This window comes from Notolepis coatsorum, assembly GCF_963971535.1.
Source record: "Notolepis coatsorum genome assembly, chromosome: 1".
NCBI lineage: Eukaryota > Metazoa > Chordata > Actinopteri > Aulopiformes > Paralepididae > Notolepis > Notolepis coatsorum.
In genome coordinates, this window is record NC_140165.1 from 187,951,229 (window position 1) to 187,969,882 (window position 18,654).

Here is an 18,654-nt window from a genome sequence, read left to right on the forward strand (position 1 = left end):
ATTGTATATGAATTCCTCTTGTTTCTTTGTTTACATATAGGGATGCTCGATATTGGCTTTTTTACCGATACCGATATTCCGATATTGTCCAACTCTTAATTTCCGATACCGATATCAACCGATATCAACCAATACCGATATATGCAGGGTTTCCCCCCCCCCCAAAAAACTGAATAATTTCAGGTAACTAATAATGTCACTGGATATATATATAACAAATATTGTTATTGTTTTAATTTTTTTTAAACCGATACCGATATTTTCCGATATCACATTTTACTGCCGATATCGGCCGATAATATCGGTCGGCCGATAATATCGGACATCCCTATTTACATACATTGTTTACAGCTTGTTATATTACATTTTATTTTGTTTTCTTTTTTTGTGTGGCCATCTTGGTCTATATAACTTATTGTCAATGTCAAGTATACTATTATATACTTATTGTTTATGTGTCTTGTAAGCCCATATGGGCTGGGCATACACCTGTAAGACACAAAAATCAATCAAACAAATCAATCAATCAATCAATCAATCAAAATACTGCCAAATGAGCCATACTATTGTCTCCATAGCTATACTATAGAAATTAGATATAGCCCTACAAACACTGCAATGTTTCTCACCTAGACCGCCAGAAGGAGCTCAGCGTTCAACACCATAGTCCCCATCAGACTGGTGGAGAAGCTTATCGAGCTGGGTCTGAGCTCCGCTCTGAGCGCCTGGATACTGGACTTTCTGAGTGAGAGGCCCCAGGCGGTCAGGGTGGGGGGTCAGACCTCCAACACCATCACCCTGAGCATCGGATCCCCCCAGGGCTGTGTTCTGAGCCCCCTGCTGTACTCACTATACACACATGACTGTGTGGCCAAGTTCAGCTCCAACTCCATAGTGAAGTTTGCGGACGACACAGTGGTGGTGGGGCTGATCTCGGTCAACGACGAGAAGGCCTTGTCACGTACGTGGGTTGTTCATTATCATTATTGCCATATATTTTAACACCATGTAACATCAGGGTAATATATTATTTGTGTTTTCTATGTGTGGTGTTGTGTCATCTCCTAATCGCCTGTTTCTGTTTCCGCAGATGCCACTCATCTCCCTGATTGGATTGGTTGCCCCTGATTGGTGCATCTTCAAGACAGGCAGTGGAGATGGGTGGTTAATAGATTGGGAGGTGACACACATCGGGGCGCCTCATTCTGTCATGTGCCAGTGACCAGAGTGGAGTGAGGTTGCCGTTGGATGCCACTATTGTGTGGAGCGATTCTTATGTTTACTTGTCACTTTGTGTGATTTACCCTATTGTGTGGGAGTATCATATTGTTGGCTTGTTGTGCCTAATTGCCACTGTTCCACTGGAACTATTTGTTCACTGTGTTGGCTTTAGTGCTGGGTGATATCCCAGTGCCAACCTGGTTGGCTGGTGTCTGAGGACACAGCCCATGCTAGCCTTAATTATAGTATTTACTTGTCTGTTCTCCAACTACCTTTTTCCCTATTTGTTATATGTTTGTGGGATTACTTCCCCTCCTTTCTCATCATAGCCAAGTGAAGGTTTGAATTCCTTCCCCGAGAATAAATATAATTTAAGTGAAGGTTTGAATTCCTTCCCCGAGAATAAATATAATTTACTATTTGGATCAACGCCTTGTGTTTACTTTCTTACCTGCTCGGGACCTTGCTTAATGCACTACTGGAGGGGCTGGTTTTCACATACAGCCCGCTCCAGCTTATATTCTATATTGTCATTTGACATTGCTATGTGACAGGCCTACCGGGAGGAGGTTGAGGTACTGGAACGCTGGTGCCAGGAAAACAGCCTGCTTCTGAACATTGGTAAAACCAAGGAGCTGATCATGGATTTTAGGAGGAGACAGCAGGGGACACACACACCACTGAGGATAAACGGGGCTACCGTGGACAGGGTGAGCAGCTTCAAGTACCTGGGGGTCCACATCTCAGAGGATCTGACATGGACAACACACATACGTAGACTCAGTCGTAAAAAAAGGCGAAGCAGCGCCTCTACCACCTGAGACAGTTAAGGAAGTTCAGAGTATCTGGGAAGATACTCCAGTCCTTCTACTCCGGAGCTGTAGAGAGCATCTTGACTGGAAACATCACTGCCTGGTATGGAAACAGCACGGCACAGGACAAGAAGGCCCTACAGAGAGTGGTGCGCTCAGCCGAACGTACCACGGGTATTGCACTACCACCCCTGCAGGTCCTATACAACAAGAGGTGCAAATCCAGAGCCTGCAGAATAATGAAAGACCCTCACCACCCCAACAACAGCCTGTTCAAGCTGCTGCGGTCAGGCAAACGCCTGCGAACACCAGCAACTAGGACAGAGAGACTTCGGCTCAGCTTCTTCCCCCAGTTCATCAGAGCCTTGAACACTGAACTCTCCACACACAAGCACACATGAGCACACACACACCCAACACACACACTGTACACGCTCACACACTAGCAGCCACTTTAACATGAGCACAGACACACTCATGCTGCACACGCTCACACTTATGGTCACTTTACAAAAGGAAAGGTCACTTTAAGAATAGTATAGTATAACTTGAGATTGTATAATATAGCATTGTATAGCAGTGTAAATAAAGACCCAGTGCCTCATCCGAAGCTAACAGTGTATTGCACTACCACAGGACCTAGCATGTCCTACCATGCTCTGTAAATAACTCATGTACATATACCGATATGCCCTACTTTGTTTACTTGTTTTATTGCACAATGTCGTTCTATTGGATTCTTATTATATATTACTATTGTATTATGCACAATCGTTGTGGGCAAGACCCCCCGCATTTCATTGTATACTTGTATGCCGTGACAAATAAAACTTGACTTGACTTGATGCATAGTGAAAATCCCTTTTTTTTTAAAGCGTGGCCCATTGAGTACAAGGATGGATAAAACGGCTGGCCGTGAATGAGTTAATGACACCAACGCCAAACAGTGGTTAACGGCCCAGGCAGCAATGGTCTTTAGGGAGTCGTTGATATCTGACATGACCGCGCACAAGTCCGTCAGCCTGTCACGTATTTCTCGCATAACACGCGTGGTGTCTTCTTGGTTCGACAGGGCAGCTTCTGTCAGGACCCTTGGCTCCTGGCATGCTGAAGAGGGTCTGTTCGACGCTCCCTGCTCCTCCTGGGTGTCCACCGGACTAGGAAACTCAGCCAAGTTGTCTGTGGAATAGGCAATTTAATTAAGTTTTATTTATTTGCTAGAAATGTTTGAAACCATACGGTTAAATATTGTTTCAAATAAAAATCTAAATAATCTTTGTCATGTCCCCTAATAACGGAATTATTTCTATGCCCGTCTTTTTTACTGATGTGACAATTCCTGTATGAAAGTTGCTATACAAATGAAGTGTATATTATATTATATTATTACCTTCCATCTGTTGACTGGATGGCCCAGCCGTTATGAGGTCGCTGTCACCGTGCACTGCAGTGCCAGTGATGCCTGACAGCACAGTGTCCCCAATGATGCTGGCAATGCGCTGGTCCAAAGGGGAGAGCTCCTTCTGACTCTGCCCCCCCCCCCCCTCAATCGCACTGACATTCCTCTTGTACTCTTACAGTTTCACGTCAAACTACTTTTTCTTGATCTCCGCCACAGATCGCTACTGCGGAGATATAGAATGAACTGCCCCACTTGCTCCCATGCAGCAGTCTTTCATTTGCTGGTTACCACCACACTGAGGGAACCAAATAGCAGGGATGACTTGGCGTCGACCTCCTTCACGAGGACATCGACCTCTTGCTCTGTGAAATTCTTTATTCGTTTGGCCATTATCCAACATTCCATGGACAGGAATTTTGTTTGTGGAATTTAAAGGGGAGGCCTGTGAAGGAATCCTTGTTTTTCAATGTGTATATAATGTAAATATCTGCATTATAATGTAAATATATCGGTGGGTGACAGCATCTACTCAGACGGATCTATAGATCTTAAAAGTAGCCGGCAGCCAGTGTGTGTTTCCACGGTAGAGAGCAGCAAGCAGGGTGTGTGAGTGCCAAGGTCGTTGTCGGCCGAGTTGTTCAACAGAGGAGATAACAGGCCGCTGGTGGGGGAAGGTTTGGTCAGAGCTATGGGGAGAGTTCGACATCGATAGAAGAGGACGGTTAGTGTGTCAAAGACTGCTGTTGCCATGGTAGTGTGTCCCTTAGTAATGAGAAGAGGGGGCGGGGCCCCGTTGCTAGGGAAAACACGTTTTATGAGCCATGAGTTTTCCGGGGTAAGTTAGATTAAGACACGACTTGGAATCGAGCAGACGCGCTGATCAGAGACTTTGAGATCCCTCCTCACCCTCGCTGGGTGGGGGAAGGGAATATGCCACATCATCGCTAGCTTCGGCTAACAGGGGAGGTTTTGGCCCACGACGAGGCCCAGAACCATTGGACTAATAGCATAAGAGACGGTGGAGAAGAATGAATTAAGACTGTTCAAGGACATTACAGAATTGGTTACATCTGGTATGAGGCTTTGTTTATGGAATAAACAAAGTTTTTCCAAGAAAGGTACCACGTTTGCCAGTGTCGAATTCTTCTGATTACGGATTGCATTAACAGGGATGAAACAGTTGTACAGCCAGTATGAGAAGGTCGACTTCGGAGTAAGAGATAAGCACAATGCAGAAACTTCACGAACACAGGTGACGAGGTGATACTGGCTGATTATGACCGATATCTATCACCTGTTACCATATATGGTTAATTGGGGGCGGTTCTGTATGCAAATACTTAGAATTGTGCACGAGCGAGGAGCGTAAGAACAAGTGGTATTTATCAACACAGAGTACTTGCAGGTGTGCGTACGACCTGTGCACGCACGTTTGATAAATCCCGATTTTTCTGTGCGTAGGAGTGAAAATAGAACAGGACTGTGTGTGTGTTATATTAAATATAATAAATGTGTGTGTATATATTTTGGTTTCAGGACTGTGTGTGTGTGTGTGTTATATACTTATATTAGATAAATGTGTGTATATATTTTGGTTTCAAGACTGTGTTTGTGTGTTATATTAGATAGATGTGTGTGTATATATTTTGGTTTCAGGACTGTGTGTATGTGTTATATTAAACACATGTGTGTGTATATATTTTGGTTTCAGGACTGTGTGTATGTGTTATATTAAATAAATGTGTGTATATATTTTGGTTTCAGGACTGTGTGTATGTGTTATATTAAATACATGTGTGTATATATTTTGGTTTCAGGACTGTGTGTATGTGTTATATTAAATACATGTGTGTATATATTTTGGTTTCAAGACTGTTCTTACGAGGAGCGTAAGAACAAGTGGTATTTATCAACACAGAGTACTTGCAGGTGTGCGTACGACCTGTGCACGCACGTTTGATAAATCCCGATTTTTCTGTGCGTAGGAGTGAAAATAGAACAGGACTGTGTGTGTGTTATATTAAATATAATAAATGTGTGTGTATATATTTTGGTTTCAGGACTGTGTGTGTGTGTGTGTTATATACTTATATTAGATAAATGTGTGTATATATTTTGGTTTCAGGACTGTGTGTATGTGTTATATTAAACACATGTGTGTGTATATATTTTGGTTTCAGGACTGTGTGTATGTGTTATATTAAATAAATGTGTGTATATATTTTGGTTTCAGGACTGTGTGTATGTGTTATATTAAATACATGTGTGTATATATTTTGGTTTCAGGACTGTGTGTATGTGTTATATTAAATACTTGTGTGTATATATTTTGGTTTCAAGACTGTTCTTACGAGGAGCGTAAGAACAAGTGGTATTTATCAACACAGAGTACTTGCAGGTGTGCGTACGACCTGTGCACGCACGTTTGATAAATCCCGATTTTTCTGTGCGTAGGAGTGAAAATAGAACAGGACTGTGTGTGTGTTATATTAAATATAATAAATGTGTGTGTATATATTTTGGTTTCAGGACTGTGTGTATGTGTTATATTAAACACATGTGTGTGTATATATTTTGGTTTCAGGACTGTGTATGTGTTATATTAAATAAATGTGTGTATATATTTTGGTTTCAGGACTGTGTGTATGTGTTATATTAAATACATGTGTGTATATATTTTGGTTTCAGGACTGTGTGTATGTGTTATATTAAATACATGTGTGTATATATTTTGGTTTCAGGACTGTGTGTATGTGTTATATTAAATACATGTGTGTATATATTTTGGTTTCAGGACTGTGTGTGCGTCTATGTGCTGGAGGGCGAGTTGAGGCTGCTGTGTGAAGATCCACCACATGAGCTGCCAAAGGAAGGCAAGATCAGGTACGCTACCTCACATACCATCATACATGTAATTATGGCCGTGTGTGTTTGTTTGAGTCAGACAAACAGAAATGTCAATATTACTCCTGTGTATCGATCAGCTACATGACTGATACAGGACGTGAGGGAGAGAGAGAGAGAGAGAGAGAGAGAGAGAGAGAGAGAGAGAGAGAGGTCACTTTCTCCTCTGTATGATTGACAGATGTCAATTTATTACTAGCCTTCCCAGAGAGAGATGGGGAGGGAGTGTGGGTGTGAGTGTGTGAGAAGGGAGGGAGATAGAGACAGAAAGTGACTCCCTCTCACATTCTCCCAATTGCGCTCTCTCTCTCTCTCTCTCTCTCTCTCTCTCTCTCTCTCTCTCTCTCTCTCTCTCTCTCTCTCTCTCTCTCTCTCTCTCTCTCTCTCTCTCTCTCTCTCTCTCTTCTTGCACAGCTGGCAGGACTGCTCTTCTTTGAGGAGCCATGATTTGTTATATCAATTATGTCTGTTTGTCTGTCTGTCTCGATGGCCAGGCTGTGCTCAATAGGTCTGTACGTTCTTAGTCTTAGTTCTTTCTCTAGTGTCAGTCAGGTAATGTGTTGTGCTTAATGACATGATTAAAAAGTCCAGTAAAAAGGACTTTCCAATATACTTCGGAAAAAAATGACAATTAATTTATACAAAGTATAGAGGAAATTGTTAATGAGTTTAATGAGTATTTTGTTAATGTAGGCCCAAATTTGGCTAAGGAAATTGACCTCCCTACGGAGGGTGAAACTTATTCTGATTCACCATCAAACAGCAACTCAATGTTCCTTGGTGGTGTTTGTGAGAGTGATGTGCTAGAAGGGGCTAGAAAGTTTAAGAAAAATAAATCCACTGATAGTAATACTATTGACATGTCAACTATAAAAGAAGTCTTTGACTGTGTCCTCAAACCATTCACTTATATAATATGTAACAAATAATTTTTAACTGGTATTTTTCCTGATGAAATGAAAATGACCAAGGTGGTTCCAAGTTTTAAAAGTGGTGACATATATCAAATTATAGACCTATATCATTGCTACCTCAATTTTCAAAGATATTCGAAAGATTATTTGTAAATAGACTTGATGGCTTTATTGAAAAATATGGATTATTGAGTGACCATCAATATGGTTTTAGGAGCAATAGATCAACATCCTTAGCAGTGATAGATTTTGTGGAAAATATATCAACAGCAATTAATGAAAAACAACCCTCAATAGGTGTATTTATTGACTTAACACTTTCTCCGCCGGAAACGGCTTACGACGTGTTTCAAGTTCATGCGAATTCTGCCAGATCACGGTGTACGACGTTATTCTGATCATATTTCATATTTTTGTCATGGTATTCATATTTCACTCACGGAGCCTTGTCAGATGCTGTCTGAGCCAGCACAACTCTGCAACGCTTCAATACTGCCACCTGGTGGCTGATCGGCGAGTTGCCAAACCGGATATGCTCGTTGGAGCTCGGTCCGTCCCCTAAATCCGTCCTGCCACTCGTTTAATCTTCGCGGGACTCAAGACACACACCGTGGATATGGATCGTTGCCATAACTCAATAGTCGACATGATTTGGGCGTATATTAGTATTATACAAACCGGAAATGGATCGCCTCGATACCCATCACATAACTGGGCCCCGTTCCCCGTACCTGGATAACTGAGTTAGCCGGATAACTTTCGGTGAAGTCTGACTTAAGCCGGACTTTCCGGTTCCCCGAACCTGGATTGTCCAAATCACCATGACAACAGATCCAAAAGTTTGAGCCTGGTCGAAAGCAGGGTTTAAGTTCAAGTTAGCCGGATGAACCATCGCCACGCCCCCGCAAAGAAGTGACAGCGCGTTTCCTGAAATTATTCCCACAGTCTAGGATCTGCGTTATACCATTCTGAATTACGTTTTTGTGCTCCATTCTTCCAGAGGGGTCTTTTGAAATGTAAAATAGACCCAAAATGCTGATACTAAATTCACTTTGTCCTAAATAATGCACGTTATATACCGTGGCGCTCGCTCGGTGCGATGTACACATTATGTGGTTATTTTAATTGTAACTGGGATTAAGATGTCTGATGAGATGCGCTGTTTGACGGATTTGAGAAATTGAATGAGCCGTTGACGTCACATTAATGAATGAGCATAAAGAGATAAAACTTCATTCAAAATAAAGAATATTCTAAACACGGGTCTCTCGTTCATTAATGTATAAACAATGAATTTATCCCATCTGGCACAGTGGCGCAGCGGTAGTGCTCAATCCTGGCAACCCGGTGACCGGTGTTCGAAACCCCGTGTTTCCAATATAATTTTTTGGAATATAATATTAATGATTATACGCCAAAGTAGCCTACTTTTAAGTTAAAATATTATAAATCTACATGCATTGAGGATGTCATTCTTTATATAGCTCTCAACGTGCACCAAATTGAACTATTCCTACATCGCAAAAAGAAGGGAAAGACTAGGTTTCGAACCCCGGTCGTCTGCGTGAAAGTCAAAAGAAGAACCCGTTACACCACAGTGGAGATAAGTAAAAGATCGACCTTACATCAATCAATGGGTAAGAGAGCCGTATCGTTATTCTGTATAACAGTTTAACTAATTATTTTCGCTAGCAAGATCTCATTTGATTATTCAATCCAGCAAGCAAGTTTAAAGAAATATAATCTGATTGATTGAGGTAATGAGGGACTTAAAATTAGCCTATAGATAACGCATTTAACTTGTCGGCGAGGCGATTGAGCCGTACTGCAATATGTTAATAAAGTTTTAAATCAATTAATCAATCAATGCCGCTAGAGAATCAGGATCTCTGCTATCGATACGTGCTGGCTTTTCAACTGGAGCGGCCGCGCGCACTTATCCTGGGTCTCAAGTCTGGATCGAGTTAACGAGACTGAATCCACCTTCGAGGAACAGGAAAATCCCGGCTTCAAACATCGGGTTAACTGAATCTGGATAATGACATCTTGATCGACTTAGTTGAACCAGGTACGGGGAACAGGGCCCTGGGATCTGTTTGCTCCAGTATCATCGCCCAACGCTAAGAGGAAGCTGCCGTGAGTTTCAGCGTTTTTGTTCATTATTAACCATACAAACTGCTCTGATCTATATATCACCCATACTACATGAAGCATTTAACGACGATCACGGAATTATAAACGACCCCCCCCCCCCCCCCCATTCACCCGCGCATGATCAGTCATAACGTTTAGGACCATGTACAGTTGATATTTTTAATATAGCGTCGATCGGTATCAAACGGCATTTGATAATCTAATATATGCATTTATGCCTATATCTCACGTTCTAGGAATTACTGCAGAAAACGATAAAAACATATTTATACTCTAGACGGTATTTTCGTATGAATGTGTGAATGAAAAAGTAAAACGTTCCTACATCCTGAACGATAGATAATCGATGTTGAATGGGCCATAGTAATGTCAATTTAGCAATACAATTTAAAATGTTATAGCCCTGCAAAGAAGGTAAACATCTCCATAGACTTACAGTGCTGGCAGTGATCAAACATTGATGGATATAAGCGTGTTAAGTAAAGCATTTGACACAATTGATCATTCCCTGCTTTTACAAAAAATGGAACGGTATGGAATAAGAGGTGTCACTCATCATTGGTTAAGAAGTTATTAAATAATAGGTTTCAATATGTAAACATTAATAATAAAGAATTACATCTTAGAAGAGTAACTTGTGGTGTTCCACAGGGTTCCGTATTGGGACCCAAGTTATTTATACTTTATTTAAATGATATTTTTACAGTATTGAATATTTTGAAAATTGTTACGTTTGCTGATGATACTAATTTACTTTGTTCAGGGGAGGACATAAAAGAATGATTGAAAACAGTAGAAAGGGAATTGATAAAGTTAAAGAAATGGTTTGATAGGAATAAGTTGTCTCTTAATGAAAACAAAACCAAATGTATGGTATTTGTTGGTGTTCAGGGGCGGACTGGGACACAAATTCAGCCCCGGACATTCAGACGCACCAGCCCACGCACCGGCCCCGAAACTGGCCCACACAACAGCCGTTATGAAACACTCGTCCAGTATTAAACAACCCAAGGCTGTGGCTAAGGAGTCAACATCAGGGAGACCAAATCTACACCCCGCCCCTAGATGTGCACTCGTGCACAGTACACACACACACACACACACACACACACACACACACACACACACACACACACACACAAACACACACACACACACACACACACACACACACACACACACACATACCGTTACTTCCTGTCATTGGCATACGTTTTCTTTTTTTTAGCCTAGGGATTAAGGATACATGAAGTATTAACGATAGGTTATGTATATAACCTAGTTATATGAGTACTGGCTGAGCGTCCTGCTCTTCGCCATCGAGATATACCTCATCTCCAGTACCTACTGTACTTCATCAACGAATAAAACAAATACACCCAGCACCTGCCAGGCCCCGCCCTAGTGACGTACTATAAAGCACTAGGCGTGGTCACCACTCGCTCTTCCTCGGAAAACAGTTTCCAAAAGAAAAGTTTCCCCAAGGGACCTCAGGGCAGGACGCTCAGCCAGTACTCATATAACTAGGTTATATACATAACCTATCGTTATATAGTCATACTGGCTCTTCGCGTCCTGCTCTTCGCCATCGAGATATGGGGACAGAGCAGACGCGAGGACCGACAAATGCACCCCCTGAGGACCCGAAAGCCCACATCAGGGGGGGAGGGGAGTCCCGTCACCCCTCCTTCCTAGTGAAGAGGGTGCGGCAGTCAACTCCACCCAAGTGCGAAAAAGAGGGAACTAGAAACCTCTCAAACGCACAGCACAGGCGGGACCACGTGTGACACAACACATTGTGGCCCACACGCACACACCCCTGCTACCCCACCGAAGGACGGGAAGCAGGAGAGGTTCCAGACCTCAGAACCGCCTGGGAGACAGAACCCCCGGTCATGTCCATGAGGTAAAACCTTACGAAGGGACCCGGTGAGGACCATGAAGCCGCAGCACAGATGTCCTCCACCGAGGCCCCACCCAGCAGGGCGACAGAGGCCGCCACCCCACGAGTGGAATGCGCCCTGACGCCCCCAGGGGGAGCCAGCCCAGCCAACGTGTAGCAAAGGGCAATGCCCTCACACAACCAATGGGACAGGCGCTGTTTCGACAGTGCCTTACCAGCACGAGAGCCACCGTGACAGATAAAGAGCTGATCGGTAGTCCTGAGGCCCTGAGTACGGCTGAGGTAAATCCCTAAAGCCCGGACCGGACATGACAGGTGAAGGCCCGCCTCCAACTCACTAGTGTGAGGAGGCGGATGAAACGCCTGAACCATAATATCCCTGGAGCGGAAGAACTCCAGATATTTTTTGGCACGAAGGCTGGATTAGGCCGCAGAGTGGCACCGCTATCGAAACAAATAGACAGACACTCGGGCCGCACCGAGAGCGCTCCATTGGAAATAAATCCTTAATTTTGAATGATGTTATCTCCTCAAAAGGTTTGGACTTCATGTTTTTGACTGAGACCTGGCAAAAGAGTGAGGAATATAGTCCACTAATAGAACTGTGTCCATCGGACTGTTCCTTTATCAGCACCCCTAGGACATCAGGACGCGGTGGAGGCCTCGCTGTGGTGTCCAGAAACTGTTTTGCAAGTCAGATGGTGAGCGCTGGGACTTTTTCCTCATTTGAACTGCAATTGATCAAAGTTGGTCGCTCAGATCCGTTTTATTGTGTTTTAATTTACCGCCCTCCTGGCTCAAATAGCTCTTTCATGCCTGAGTTTAGTGAATTCCTTTCCTCCATTATCAGTCTGGACAGAGTTTTAATGGCTGGTGATTTCAACATCCACGTTGATGATAAAACAGATAACTTTGCTGTTGATTTTCTAAATCTCACTGAGTCATTAAATTTCACCCAGCACGTGACCGGTCCCACTCACACCCATGGACATACGTTGGACCTTGTGTTCTCGCTTGGGTTAAGTGTTGACTCCATTTGTTCCGAAGATTTGCATGTTTCTGATCATGACTGTATAATGTTTAATCTATCATTTGAGTTGACCTTCGTGCCCGCTAAACATGTAAAGTCCTCTCGTGTCCTTGGTAAACTCTCTGCATTTAACTTATATTGCTCATCCATATTGGATAAAGTGGCTCCAATAAAGACGCGCCTCATTCCGTCAGTAAAACCATATCCCTGGTTAAATGATGCCATTTGTTGTTTCAGGCGTACATGTCGGAAGGTGGAGCGTTTATGGAAATCCACAAAACTCCAAGTCCACCGCCTCCACTACAAGGAACTGTTAACCGATTTTAACAATATGGTCAAGGATGCGAGAGTCTCCTATTTTTCCAATCTGATTAGAACCAGTAAGCGAAATCCACAAATGTTATTTGACACCATCGCCAATATTGTCACCCCCGCTCCCCCGGTTGTACCCATATTCTCAAACAAGGATTGTGGTGATTTCCTCTCCTTCTTTGTGAACAAGGTTGAATATGTTAGGGCCAACATCATCCCCTCCCTCACTTTCCCTCCAACCACACCCTCCCGCCCATCAATTCTTAATGATTTCCTTCCCATCTCCCTGACGGACCTAATAAAAATAGTGGAATCTATGAAAACCTCCTCAAGCCCATTAGACATCATACCGACATGCATGCTAAAAAATGAAGGCGTACTCACCTCCATTGCTCCGTGTTTGGTTGCCATTATAAACTGCTCACTTCAAACTGGTTGTGTCCCAGTATATTTTAAACAAGCAGTTGTTTAGCCTCTCTTAAAGAAGCTAAACCTTGATCCGTCCCTCCCCAAAAATTATAGGCCCATATCAAAATTGCCGTTCATCTCAAAAATCACTGAAAAGGTTGTTGCCATTCAACTCACTGCTGCCTTAAATGCACACTCAAATTCCAATCTGGTTTCCGTCAGAAGCATTCTACCGAAACAGCCCTCCTCACAGTCTCAAATGACATCATGAGATCATCTGACGAGGGAAAATGTTCTGTGCTGGTGCTATTGGACTTAACTGCAGCTTTTGATACAGTCGACCACTGCATTTTGATCGAAAGGCTGAGGCAGTGGGCTGGCATCACTGGGAGTGCGATGGACTGGTTCTCCTCCTATCTGCAAGATAGGAGTTTTTCTGTGTCTACTGGCACTTTCACATCCGAAACTGCTCCATTGTCTTGTGGCGTGCCCCAGGGTTCTGTGCTGGCTCCTACTCTGTTTGCACTTTACATACTCCCACTGGGAGTAATCATTAGTCAATTCAAAGAGGTCTCTTATCATTTCTACGCTGACGATATCCAATTATATGTCTCTTTCAAGCCTGAACAAACTGACAAATTATCTGCCCTCTTTGACTGCCTGACTGCTGTCAAGGATTGGATGGCAAACAACTTCCTTCAGTTAAATTCAGAAAAAACTGAGGTTCTTATTATAGGCTCAGAAAAAGTCACCTCAGAAGTTGCCACATGCATGGGGACCCTCTCAACAAATCTGAGGCCCAAGCTCAGAAACCTTGGTGTGATCTTTGACCAGCAGATGCACTTTGATCACCACATTAGATCTCTGACACGTACCTGTTTTTTCCATCTATGAAATATTGCCAAACTCCGATCTGTTGTGTCCCAGGTAGCGCTGGAAATGATTATTCATGCTTTTGTTTCTTCCCGCCTGGACTATTGTAACTCCCTTTTCACTTGCCTCGATGCATCCACTTTGGGCCGGCTACAAATGGTCCAAAACGCAGCCGCTAGGCTGCTGACTAGGTCCAGAAAATATTGCCACATCACTCCCATCTTAGTTTCCCTTCACTGGCTCCCCATCAAATTCAGAATTCACTTTAAGGTTCTGGTCATCACCTATAGAGCACTCCTTGGTCAGGCACCTGCCTACATCTGCGACCTACTGCGTCCATACACCACGAACAGATCGCTCAGGTCGTCTGATCAGGGCTTGCTGGCTGTCCCCCTGTCTAGATTGAAGAAAAAAGGGGACAGAGCATTCGAAACCGTGGCCCCCAGGTTGTGGAATGCTCTGCCCTTGGACCTTAGATCTGTGGTCTCTGTAAACACTTTTAAAAAGCAGCTAAAGACTGTGCTGTTTAAACAGGCGTTTGGCGAATTATGCTCTATGTAAATCTTTTATGTCTTTTGATCTGTTTTGGCTTTTCCTGATCTTTCACGTTTTTAATTATTTTATTTTACCATGCTGCTATCTTTTGCATTTTATTGATGTTTTTACTATGTGAAGCACTTTGTGACCCTGGTCTGTGAAAGGTGCTATATAAATAAACTTTACTTACTTACTTACTATCAAAGAGAGACTGAAGGAAAATAAGGACAGCATCCAGGGGGCAGGACACCGTGTCCCGGCCCCCCACCTTACACCACTCTTGGAACATATGCCACCTACCCGCGTAAAGCGCAATAGTGGAGGGAGCACGCGCATTCCGGATAGTGTCAACCACAGAAGGGTCCATCCTCTCCAGACTCACCCTCTCACCAGCCAAACCATCAGAGGCTGACCCAGCACCGGGGGCTGACACAGCGACCCGCACGCTTGAGAGAGGGCCCTCGCCGACCAAGGAACACGCCACGGCGGGGCTACCAATAGCTGGATCAGGACCGGGAACCACACAGCTGTGCCCCGGTCCGGCGCAACCAGGATCACGGTCCTGTGCTCCCACCGTACCCGCTCCAACAACTGACCTACCAGGTGTGTGGGGGGAAAGGCGTACAGAAGCCCGGGCGGCCATGGATACACTGAGAAGGCATCCACCCCCAAGGGAGGATTGTCTCCCCGGCTGACCGAGAACCACAAGGGGCACTTGTGAGATCGTCTGCTCGCAAACAGATCCAATGAAGCTTCCCCGAAGCGATCCCAGATCTGCCTGACTATGTCTTGGCGCAGTTCCCACTCGTCGTGATGAGGACCGCCCTGTGACATCATATCCGCGCCCACATTCTCCTTGCCAGGGATGTGGAGCGCCCTCTGACTGCACAGATTGCGAGATGCCCATAGCCAGAGCCCGACCACCGCCCGTTGCAGACGGGTGGAGCGTACTCCACCCTGCCTGTTGATATACGCCGCTGCCGTCATACTGTCCGTCCTGACCAAAACGTGCTTGCCTACCACCAAGTGGGCGAGCCGTCTGAGGACCAGGAGGACCGCCTTCAATTCCAACACATTGATGTGCAGGGTAGACCGGGCAGCATGGATCGGTCCGACACGTCCCTCCCCATCCCGTGAGGGAAGCGTCGGTGAAGACCGTGACGTGTGAACGCCTGCTGCCCATGGGGACCCCGTTGGTGAGGATACCAGTCCTCCTCCAATGGGCGAGATCCCCCCGTATCGACAAAGGAACCGTCAACCGTTTCCACTTGTCCCTCACCGGGTCTATTCTCATACTGGAGAACCACCTCTGTATCCTCCTCATGAAGAGGAAGCCAAGAGGGACCACAGCGTGAGCAGATGCCATCATACCGAGCAGGCGCATCACCTGCAGCGCCGTGACCGTCCCTCCAGGACGGAAACCCCCGAGCGCGTGGAGGATAGACACCCTCCGTCACTCCGAGAGGGTTACCCTCATGGGTCTTGAACTCAGAATCAAGCCCAAATACTCCACCTGTTGACTGGGAAGAGGCGTACTCTTCTTCCAGTTCACAGCAAAACCCAGCCTGGTGAGGAATTCCACCACCAGCCTGGTATGAGACCTGGCGACCTCCTCCGACCGGCTGAGGAGCAATATGTCGTCGAGATAGAAAATAATTCGTATCCCCTGACGACGTAGAGGCTCCAGCGCAGTCTCTACGCACTTGGTGAATGTGCGGGGAGCCAGAGAGTAGCCGAACGGCAACCTCTGGTATTCGTACACTACGCCCTGAAATAGGAACCGTAGGAACTTCCTGTGAGGAGGGAAAATCGGGATGTGAAAATACGCATCCTTCAGGTCTATGGAGGTGAACCAGTCTCCCACCCTGACAGCAAGTAGCAGGTGTTTGACGGTCAACATCCTGAATGGTCTCGCCACAATCAGACGATTGAACGCGGACAGATCCAGTATAGGTCTGACCCCTCCCGTTTTTTTGGGCACCAGAAAATAACGGGAGTAGATGCCTGACATCGCGTCCTCTCTCGGGACCACGACTACGGCCTGCTTCGCCAACAGAGATTGGATCTCGTCGGCCAGAGCTGTCACTGCTGCTGACCCTGACAATAGTGTCTGCACCAAACCTGAAAACGGAGGGTGGGGTTGTGCGAACTGCAAAACAAGCCCCCGCCTCAACGTTCTCTCTACCATCCCGACATATGGCACTCTTGTAGCCATATGTGATAATAATCCCAGAGCGCACCCGCCGTCAACTGACGCTGGGCCGCAAGGAACAGTAGATAGGTGGCCCGGTCCTTCCCGCTGTGCGTAGCCTCTGAACCCGCCAAAGCGGACAGGGCATTCGCACCCAAGGGGGGACCCCGACAGAAAGGGCTGGTTTGATACGGGAGAAGCTGACATCAAACTAGATGACACACGCTCCCCCACTGAACACCCCTCCAGAGCATGCTGAGGAGTTGTTCTGCAGCCAGATATGCAAGGCGTGAGGACCCCATGGGTTCCTACACACCGTAGCCCTGCAGTGATATTGCTACCACCCAAATCACGCGCGCCTCTTCTTTTCAGACCACTGCCGATCTCGCGGGAGTGGGAGGCATCAACGTGATACCCCGCCTGGCGAAGGCGAGGTCGGGGTAACCCGTGCTGAGCATTCTTTTGAAGAGGCCTCGAGTCCCCCTGCTGACCACCGTCAATAGTGGCAGCCGTAACACCAGGCTCACCAATCGCACAACGTATGGCGAGGGAGCCACGTGACAGCACAACATTCTCACGGACAGACCCAGGCTCAGCCATCAACTGGGTGTCAGCCCCTGTCCCCATGAGAAGCGAAACGTGGGGCCGCATGCATTTGGCTGTCGGCCTTGTGGACCCCTGTTGACTCGACGCCCAGGGTACCACTGGTGGGGGAAACATGGCCGCCTGTCGAGGGCCTCGCCACAGTCGCTGACGAGGCCGTGCTCCAACCTCTGGCTGCATAGCGTGAGGCGGTGTGGGACCTAGATCAACAACCGCTCGCGTCTCCGCAGAACGACCAAAGAGTCCTTCCGCGGAAAGAGGAGCCGTGAGGAGAAGAAGCCTTTCTTCCTCCCCAAGAGGAGACTGCTCCAACCAGAAATGCCTATTAACAAGCGTTGATAGCATCCTAATCCTCCCCGCAGTTATAGCTTGCGACTGAGTCAAGATCTCTATAACACCAAAAACATGCAAAATGTTTTCAGCGTCGGCTGGTCCTTTAGCCCCACTACCCGATGCTAATGTGGACAGAAAAACAGTCAGCTGAGCCACAACACTGGCCACCGCTAAATTCCATCCTGTAGCAGTATAACTCTCATCAGTCCATACTGCCACCTGCCGGGCCGACTCGCTCTCAAGCGTCGACTTCCGGGTGGGACACCGTTCAGACTAGAGCCAGCGCTGCAGTCAGAGGGAAGGAAAAAGAAATTGAAGAAAAATTGCAAATTAATCAATCAATCCGCGATTTTTCTTTTGTTAGACAATGATTCATGACCCATAAATTACACAATCCAACATTGTGTAAGAGACTAAGACATTCGCCGTGACAGAATCGCTTGATATTTAGTCGTTTAGTCGTTATCAACATATCCATTTGTTAAAGATTATTGTCCGCCATCTTGTGATCCGGCGGAGTGATGTGATGTGATACGGTTGTGGGCGGGTCCTGGGCCAGCAGCGTGGAATTGTGAAGAATAAACACGTGTAAAATGACTGTTTCAGCCAATCAGAATCGAGAAATGTGCATGCCGTTGTATAATTGTCAGTAACGGCTTTCTTTAGTACGACATCCTACGTTGATCAGATGGATTGCAATGAAATAAATGGACAATCGAGCTGGAATTAACGTTAGATTCCTCTTACCTGTGGCCGATGAGTCTGGAGAAAAAATATTCCAATTATTTGATTTCGATCTGCTAGATCCATTTTCCGTTTGTATGAAGCAGTCCAATGCACAAGTGTTTGTCTGGAGTGTTTGTCTGGATCAACATAACAAAATAGCTCTGCCGGAACATTTTCCCCGATGCACAGAGAGCCACATCCGGTTTAGAGTGGAGTGCAACTCGCCCGAAATCCACCAGGTGGCGGTATGGAGGTGTTGAAATATCAGACAGAGTCCAGCTGGCTCCTGGAGCCTTGCTGGATGAATTATGAATGCCAATAGCGAATAAAG

General features: G+C 45.6%; 1 protein-coding gene across 1 annotated transcript in view; it reads left to right on the forward strand.

The window, feature by feature from the left end:
- The window catches only part of pde2a (phosphodiesterase 2A), a gene marked incomplete at its 5' end in the record, with an annotated part of 420,725 nt that overhangs the window by 66,116 nt on the left and 335,955 nt on the right, over nt 1–18,654 (forward strand). The window contains one exon of the mRNA XM_084308457.1: nt 6,230–6,318. Within this exon, the coding sequence (XP_084164583.1) occupies nt 6,230–6,318 (89 nt within the window). The remainder of the gene's footprint in view (nt 1–6,229; nt 6,319–18,654) is intronic.